This window comes from Bubalus kerabau, chromosome 21 (genome assembly GCF_029407905.1).
Source record: "Bubalus kerabau isolate K-KA32 ecotype Philippines breed swamp buffalo chromosome 21, PCC_UOA_SB_1v2, whole genome shotgun sequence".
NCBI classification, from domain to species: domain Eukaryota; kingdom Metazoa; phylum Chordata; class Mammalia; order Artiodactyla; family Bovidae; genus Bubalus; species Bubalus kerabau.
In genome coordinates, this window is record NC_073644.1 from 36,214,941 (window position 1) to 36,223,842 (window position 8,902).

General features: G+C 51.0%; 1 protein-coding gene across 3 annotated transcripts in view; it reads left to right on the top strand.

Annotated features, from left to right (window-relative positions):
- NPC1 (NPC intracellular cholesterol transporter 1) overlaps window positions 1-8,902 on the top strand; it is a 43,489-nt gene that overhangs the window by 33,251 nt on the left and 1,336 nt on the right. For all 3 annotated transcript variants that reach the window (XM_055559731.1, XM_055559733.1, XM_055559732.1), the window contains exons 15-24: window positions 465-592; window positions 688-828; window positions 2,279-2,368; window positions 2,750-2,940; window positions 3,481-3,596; window positions 4,239-4,368; window positions 5,700-5,900; window positions 6,824-7,055; window positions 7,775-7,888; window positions 8,691-8,853. In XM_055559731.1, the coding sequence (XP_055415706.1) occupies window positions 465-592; window positions 688-828; window positions 2,279-2,368; window positions 2,750-2,940; window positions 3,481-3,596; window positions 4,239-4,368; window positions 5,700-5,900; window positions 6,824-7,055; window positions 7,775-7,888; window positions 8,691-8,853 (1,506 nt within the window). The remainder of the gene's footprint in view (window positions 1-464; window positions 593-687; window positions 829-2,278; window positions 2,369-2,749; window positions 2,941-3,480; window positions 3,597-4,238; window positions 4,369-5,699; window positions 5,901-6,823; window positions 7,056-7,774; window positions 7,889-8,690; window positions 8,854-8,902) is intronic.

Sequence of the window (8,902 nt, forward strand, 5' to 3'; positions counted from 1 at the left end):
TGTTCAGTTTCTGAGTCTTGTAGCCTAGAGGGTGCTTACAGGCAGCACCCTCATCTGATTGTAACTAAACCTAGAGACTGAAATACCGTCCCTCCTGTGGACTGAGTCACAACAGATCCCATAAGCAGTGACCTGTGTTAATGGTTCTCAGATGCTGATGTGCATGCGTTTGCTCGGAGAGTGTGTTAAATTACAGAGATGGGGCCCTACAATTCTGAACAGTAGAATTAGGGTTGAATGTCCATCATTTTGATAAAGTGGGATGGATCAGGTCCCCGGAATCTGCTTTTAACTCCCAGGGTGGTCCTGGTGTGACACCCGCAGACAGAGTGCCTTTGGGAGGGGGAGGTGGGGGTCTCCTCGTGGGCTTGGCTGCTCTGGGGCCTCGTGTTCATCCATGCACATGTGTGTGAGTCTGCGTACCCTTAGCTGGGGAGGATGTGACCTCGGTCCTGTCCCCGCAGGAGGCCTGTCCGTGATGCCAGCCGTGCACACGTTCTCTCTCTTCGCGGGCATGGCAGTCCTCATCGACTTCCTCCTGCAGATCACCTGCTTCGTGAGCCTCCTGGGTTTGGACATTAAGCGGCAAGAGGTAAGTGGTCATCAGGACGGCAGCCTGTTTCCTTTGAGTCTGGAGTCTGGGTGGGGCAGCCAAAGGGTAATCTCTGTCTCCCTTGGTCCCCTCAGAAGAACCAGCTGGACGTTTTCTGCTGTGTCGGGGGGGCGGCAGACGACGCAGGCGTCCAGGCCTCCGAGAACTGCTTGTTCCACTTCTTCAGAAACTCCTACGCCCCGCTTCTGCTCAAGGACTGGATGCGGCCCCTCGTGGTACGAGCCTGTCATGGTGTCCCCAAACAGACTCGTCACCTGCCTTCTGAGAAGTCACCTTGGGAAGGGTGCCGACAGCTGTTTATACTTATGAGAGTGCATGGGACTTCGCTGGCGCTCCAGTGGTTAGGACTCTGCTTCCACTGCAGGGGGCGTGGGTTCAGTCCCTGGTTGGGGAACTAAAATCCCTCATGCTGTGTGGTGTGGCCAAAAAAAAAAAAGCCATAGCAGATATGTACAAATATATAACATATTTTTAGCAGTCAATGGAAACAGGAGTTTTGGGGGCTTTGGGTTTTTTTTTTTTTTTAATTATTACAGATTCTTAGAAAGTGACAGAGTAGCACAGAGAGGAACCTGCTGCCCTTTGCCCAGCTTCCTCCCACGGTCTTACATAATTGTAGTTGAGTATCAAAACCGAGAGCTTGACATTGGCACAGTGTGTGTGTGTCTACTTCTGTCAGTTTCTCACCTATTGCAGATTTGTGTAAGCACCACGGCCGCCAAGATAATAAATCTGTCTCATGACTCTTGTCCTCACCTTCAGTGTCACACACACCCTGCCACACACACACACACCCCCGCCCGTCCTCTCCCTCCACACACACCCTGCCACACACACACCCCCGCCCTCTCCCTCCCTGTACTGTCCATTGTCCCCAGCAGCTGTGTAGGAGCGTTTCATAGTTTCCATGCTGGATATACCCAATAGTGATAGTGTATCACGTCTCTGCTAAAAGCATAAATTCATTCTGGTAATAGTAATACTTAAGGTTTATTGAATACTTAGTCTGGTACTGTGGTCAGTACAGGGTGCTGCAGTAAATTATGGATTGATTATTCCTAGAGTTTTCTCATGTAATCCGCAAAACTATCTGATGCTACAAGTCTAATTTTTCCTGTTTTATTGAGAAGGAAACAGAAGTTCAGAGAGGTTAAATGACTGCCCCAGGGTCACTCAGCTTGTCAGAGGCAGAACTGGGATTTGAATCGGGTGGTTTGGCTCTAAAGACTGTGACTTCAGCCACTGCCCCGGACTCCTTGTTTTCTTAGTATGTCATTTAAACTTGCTTTTCAGTTTAGGAAAGTCCTGTTTTGTGTGTTTAAGATCTGTTTATGTTCATTTGTTTATGTTTTTTTTCATTTATTTTTGGCCGCGCTGGACCTTTATTTCTCTCGAGGGCTTTCCCTGCTTGTGGGCAGAGGGCTACTGTCCACTTGCGGTGCGTGGGTTTCTCGTTGCAGGGGCTTCTCTCATCGCAGAATGCGGGCTCAGTAGTTGTGGCACAACGGGCTTAGTTGCTCTGAGGCATGTGGGGTCTTCCCGGGCCAGGGATCGAACCCATGTCCCCTGCATTGGCAGGCAGATTCTTTACCACTGCGCCACCAGAGAAGTCCCTGATTTATGTTTTCCGCTCATGACAGCTCGGCCTCTCACTTCTCATTCCAGGTGGCAGTATTTGTGGGTGTGCTGTCGTTCAGTATCGCAGTCCTGAACAAAGTAGAGATCGGATTGGATCAGTCTCTTTCAATGCCGGATGTAAGATGCATTCTCTTTTATTCTAACTTGTTTGGCCCGCAGTGAATACATTTTCCCGAACACACACGGTCGTTTCAGCCTCTGCCGGCTTCTGAACACAGGTGCTGGCAGGCTCTCCCACGTCACAGGGACTGCCCTGGGGCTCTGCCCACTAACCTGGGCCTTCTGAGTGCTCAGGCCTTGGGCGCCGCTACAGAATGTGAGCAGCCGGTCTCGACCTCATGAGGTGCCCTCCTAAGGGTGGGACCAACTGGAGAAGCCCCTGGGCCCAGGGTGGGGAGGGGTGCCGGCTGTGGAGGGACTCAGGAACCTGGGCTGGAGGCATCTCGGCTGGCAGGACGTTCACGCCGTGTCCCGTCGTCCGCGCTCTCTCCCTCTCAGGACTCCTACGTGACGGATTACTTCCAGTCCCTGAATCAGTACCTGCATGCAGGCCCACCTGTGTACTTCGTGCTGGAGGAGGGCCACGACTACACGTCCACGAAGGGGCAGAACATGGTGTGTGGGGGCCTCGGCTGCAACAACGACTCGCTGGTGCAGCAGGTCTTCACGGCCGCCCAGCTGGACAGCTAGTGAGTACCCCAGCTGCGGACGGGCACCTGGGCCTCACGCCTCTCTAAAGACAGCTTTTCTGGAAAATCTGTCTTGCAGAATGCAGGCTGAATCTAGCTTGACATGAGCAAAACCTCTCAAAGGGCTAATTAGACTTTTTTTGGTTTAAGCAACAACCATTTTATTTATTTTTTAACACCAAAAACATTTTGTATTAGGATGTAGTCAATTAACAATGTTGTGATGGTTTTAGAACAGTGAAGGGACTCAGCCATACGTGTACATGTATCCATTCTCCCCCAAAACCCCCTCCCATCCAGGCTGCCACATAACATTGAGCAGAGTTCCATGTGCTGTCTTGGTTAGTTGTCCGTTTTAAATATAGCAGGACCACCTTATATAAGGAAGCCTTTCCCATTAAGTACTAATGTGGTTTGTCTTCTGACTGGGTGGAATGAGAATGTCTAGCAAAGGAAGTTCTGAATTTCAAGAAAAGGGACTGAAACTGGAGACTTCCTCCTCATGGGGGCATCCGTAACCCTTTCTCTCCTGTTCTCTAGCACCCGGATAGGCTTTGCCCCGTCGTCCTGGATTGACGATTACTTTGACTGGGTCAAGCCTCAATCATCTTGCTGTCGCATCTACAACAGCACAGAGCAGTTCTGCAATGCGTCGGGTACTTGACCCTTCTAGATCTTTTCCTCTTTTCTGAAAAATTTTAAACTTATTGTTTAAAGATCATTTGCATGTCCCCTCCACTTCCACCTGTTTTTATCGGCCATCGCTGGGTCTCATCCCCCTGTCAGTGTTCCCTTCCTCCGTTGTCCACTCTGGAGATGCCCCATTGTCCCATCTCCTGCCCGCTATGGGGCTGCAGGCTGAACCGGGTCAGGGGACTCTGGTTTTCAGGTTTCTTATCTTTTCCCAGTGACGCCGACGGCCTCTCTTGATTGTTATCTGGCTGTAGCTTGTCACGGGCTTGCTTTCTTTTGTTTATCACTATTGCCTTATGGTTTTATAAGACTGTTGAGGTTGTCCTAGAATTTTCTTCATAAAAACATGGAAGCACTGTGCTCTGGTAATAACATACTGAGGTTGTCCTTAAAGCAGGCAACCTGCTTTGGGGAAGGAAATTTATACAACCTATGTTAGGGGAAAATGGGACTTCCACTTCATTAGACTACAGAGATCACGTGTTTGAAGCTTTTGGATCAGCAGATTCAGGAGAAGAACTCCTGCCATTTCTTTATCATTATTTTAAAATGTTTTAATCTGGACACCCGTCCTTCTCACTCGGGTCCTCTACCCGTTTGCACAGTGGTCGACCCTGCCTGTGTCCGCTGCCGGCCGCTGACTCCAGAGGGCAAACAGAGACCTCAGGGCGCAGACTTCATGAGGTTCCTGCCCATGTTCCTCTCCGACAACCCAAACCCCAAGTGTGGCAAAGGGTAAGGGAGGCTGAGCCGTTCAGCTGCATGCCAGAGTCCCCTGTCATGTACACTGGGAAGCTGGGGGTGGGAGAGGGGCTGGGTGGGCATGGTGGGCAGGAAGGCCCTATTTTCTGCCATGTGCCACCCTGTGCCCACCCTTCTGTGAAAGCAGAGAAACCAAAACGCCTTTGAAGAAAATTCCTCCTTCCTCACTCTCAGATGATTCTGACTGGTCTGAGCATTCGGTCCCAGGCTCCCCTCTGTGTCCTGGCCCTCCTGGCGGCGCAGAGGACTCTGAGTCCTGTGCAGGCTTCCAGCAGGATGGAGTGCGAGGAGGGATGCGGGCATTTCTGGACGTGAAAGGGTCTGTCCAGTTGTGTGTGGGGCATATGAGACCGCAGATCTGTCCTGGTGATGTTGCCTGGGGTAAAGGTCTAGGTTTTTCTGTCCCCTCTGTGCTTCTTGCCAGCCTATCTGTACATGAGCTCTTGGGCTGCCCCACTTCCCCATCCAGCCAGGCAGAGTTCCCATGGAAACAGGATCTTTGGCCCAGAAATAGCAGAGATGGCTGAGGTCTGGAGTTGGGGGGATTCAGACAGAAGGTGAGGGTTATATTTACATTATAATGGTAAATGCTGGACATCCCTGTTTTTATTTAAGAATACATAATATGACCCGAGTTCCATCAGTCACGTGTCATGTCTGCGTTTTGGGACCTAGGCTAGCTACCGTGGGAGAACTGTCCCCCAAAACAAAGTAGGAATGAACCTTGCATCTTGATCTCCCTGCAGCCTGAACACTCAGCCTGCATAAACAAGTCAGAGTGAATGCAGCTCTTTGGAAGGCAACAGCCACCACTCACAGGGAGCTTCCTTTGAGCCCGAATCGTGCCTGGCACCTCACTGCCACTACTGCATTTATATACAGCCCTGTGAGGAGATGGTGGTGCACCCATTTGCAGATGGCACTGCAGCCGAAATTTAGTAATTGTACCCCGGGGTTCCAGGACTGAGGATGATCTCAGGGCCACCTGACTCCAGGGCCCCTGTCCTTTCCTGCCTCCTGTTACAATACATGGCTGGGTATACACTCTGTGAAAAAACACATTGGATGGCAGAGTAGAGCCAGCTACAGAAACGAGCAGCTGCGTGCAAAGAAACTAAAGCAGCAAAGTGTGGGAAAGCGTAAGCCAGACCTTCCTCTTTCCTTTTTGAGGGCTTCCCTGTCCCTGAAATTGACAGCTGGTCTGACCCCTGAGCCCAGGGTCAGGTGACCCCACTAAGCTTGGATGCCCAGATCCTGCAGGTGCGGCACGAGGTGTGGCCTCTGACACCACTGTCTTGTCGCAGGGGACACGCTGCCTACAGCGCGGCCGTCAACATCCTGGACAACGGCACGAGGGTGGGAGCCACGTACTTCATGACCTACCACACGGTGCTGCAGACCTCAGCTGACTTCATCGATGCCATGGAGAAGGCCCGCCTCATCGCCAGCAACATCACCAGGACCATGAACCAGCAAGGGGGTGATCACCGGGTGTTTCCATACAGGTAAGGTGTACACGAGGGTGTCCTGGGGAGCGGCCCCACACGCCGGGGCTTCCTTGCTGGGGTTGGCGGGGGGTGGAAGGGTACGGTGCTGACACTTGGGTTTCCTTCTGGCCCTGGCTCCGTCCTGAGCTTGGGGGAAGAAAATATTGTATGAAATACTGCATTTGGAAAATACAGAAAAGTAGGAGAAACAAGTGATTTCCCCACCAACCCCCGGGGTCTCAGTTCAGGGAACCTTGACTTTTTCCTGACAGAAGGCCAGCTTGTTGTCCTGTGGAAGGAGCTCTCAGAGTGGGTGTCCTGACCTCTAGGAGGAGCTGGCTAACTTTGCCAAAATGGCATTATCTCTTCAGGTCCTGCACAGACCCTGTTTGGAAGGGAGTAATCCTCCAGATAGACCAGGGCTTGTTTTCCCAAAGTACCATGAAATATTCTTTATAGATGAATGCCTGCAAAGCAGAACGGGGGCTTCCCTGATGGCTCTGCAGGTAAAGAAGCCTCCTGCAATATAGAAGATGCAGGAGACACAGCTTCGATCCCTGGGTCGGGAAGATTCCCTGGAAGAGGGCATGGCAACCCACTCCAGTATTCTTGCCAAGAAAATCCCATGGACAGAGGAGCCTGGCAGGCTACAATCCAGGGGGTCACAAAGAGTCAGACATGACTGAGCACTCATAGCATAAAGCAGAATGGATCAGGCACGTGAACAAAACCTTTATATAAGATACATGTCTGCGAGGCCCTACTTTAGGCATCAGTCGTCAGAGGTCCAGCTGAACTGCCCAAGGTGAGTCTTAAAAAAACAGGGAGGTTTCCTGTGAGGCCTGCCTCTCAAGGTAGCTTCATTTCGCAGTGGCGGCAGGGTGAGGAGTAAAGCTTCCCAGAGTGAGAACGAGCAGTAACAGACCCCTCTCCCCTTCCAGCGTGTTCTACGTCTTCTATGAGCAGTACCTGACCATGATTGACGACACCATCTTCAACCTCAGCGTGTCCCTGGGCGCCATCTTCCTGGTGGCCGTGGTCCTCCTGGGCTGTGAGCTGTGGTCTGCGGCCATCATGTGCGCCACCATCGCCATGATCTTGGTCAACATGTTTGGTGTCATGTGGCTGTGGGGCATCAGCCTGAACGCGGTTTCTCTGGTCAACCTGGTCATGGTGAGTCCCGGGGGAGCGCTCGGCCCTCACTCCTGTGCCACTGATGTGCCTTGTTTCTTGGGGTGAAAGGTCAAGGTCAGCTCTTGCTTTTGGTGCACACGGGCAGTTGGACGTGGTCATGTAACGATGACGGTGTGACCTCACGGTCTGGCTGAAGTATTCTGCCTGTATTATTCTGAAGGGTGAGTTGTTGAAGTATGTAGCCTGATGACAGCAAGATGTTCCATTTCCACTTGGAAAAATTGCCCCTCCTGAATGGAATTTTCTGACCAGGACTTTTTGCCTCTCATGCAGTTACCAGTTGCTTTTTAAGTCTTAAATATATGCGCATCTGAAAAAGTATGAACAGAAGCTCGACCCAGGTGCATGTGCCCTTCAGATAGGAGAAGAACATGCTTCAGGGTGGGTGGCAGTCAGGAGCCCCTGCTAGAGAGATGACAGTGTGCTGCCTGGGTCAGGGCTGCGAGGGCCTTGAGAGGTTGCAGCTGCTTCCCCCAGAGAAGGCCGATCTGCTGGAGGAATCTGGAGGTTCCTCGGGCTTCCTGGGACAGCTGATGTTGGTGCCACGGGGTCTTTGTCTTACAAGTAGAAGGGCCTCTGCTCAGGGCTCCTTGACCCCCCAGGGTGCCCTTGTAACCACACATCCCCGGAAGGGGGGTGGCTGCCTTTTCCACCTTTAACCGGAGCAGAGCAGTCCTCACGGAAACACTTTATTTCAGAGCTGCGGCATCTCCGTGGAGTTCTGTAGCCACATCACAAGGGCGTTCACAGTGAGCACGAAGGGCAGCCGCGTAGAGCGGGCGGAGGAGGCGCTCTCCCACATGGGCAGCTCTGTAAGTACCTCTGAGCAGGCCACCCGGGCAGGGACTTCACCGTGAAGGGCCCAGTCAGGCGATTGAGAGCTTCTCAGGAGAAGAAACTTCACCATTCAAAATTCTGAAAACAGAATTTGTTATCTCTGACTCAGCGGCAGTACCTCAGGATTACAAGTTTTCAGGCAATTCAGGAAACTTGCATAGAGTTGTGTCTCGCATAGAGCTCTAGCCTGGAATTCTTTAGGACTGTTCCCTTTGGTGACTCCTTTGCACAGTCTGGCTAAAGCAGGAAAACAGGTTTGATGTGAGAGCCATTGAAAACCCAGGCCCAGCCATGTATGTTGAAAAGCAGGCGAGCTGCCATACTTGGAGCCCAGTGTGGTTTGTGGGTCAGGTTGGCAGAATCTTCTCAAGCTGAACCAGGATACAGGGCTGGACTGTGAACCAGTTCCTTTCCCACCATAGAAAATACTGTTATAGATGAACAATGAAAAGTGTGCAATAGCATTGTCTAAAAACATAATGTACATACCTTAATTTAAAACTAATGCTCTTGGGAAAATGGTGCTGATAGACTTGCAGGGTTGCTGTGGGGTATATGCAGAATATGCAGCTTTTATCCTTATTACACCTTTTTTTTTCCAGATTCATAAGCAGCAGATAAAACAATTTAGGCAGAGCCAAATGCGTTTATCAGTAACTCTGAAAGCTGAGGTTCAGTCCCTCATTACATTGAACCTTGATGTTTAAGAAATCCCTTTAGGAGGACGTGTTCAATTATGGCCGGCTGATACAAGTGAGCCCATCTCTCTTCTCTTAGGTATTCAGTGGAATCACACTAACGAAATTTGGAGGCATTATCGTGTTGGCTTTTGCCAAATCTCAAATTTTCCAGATATTTTACTTCAGGATGTATTTAGCTATGGTCTTACTGGGAGCCACTCATGGACTAATATTCCTCCCTGTCTTACTCAGTTACATAGGTAAGAGCTTTCTGTTTTTAACCTGGTGGGATGGAGGAAGCCTGATAGA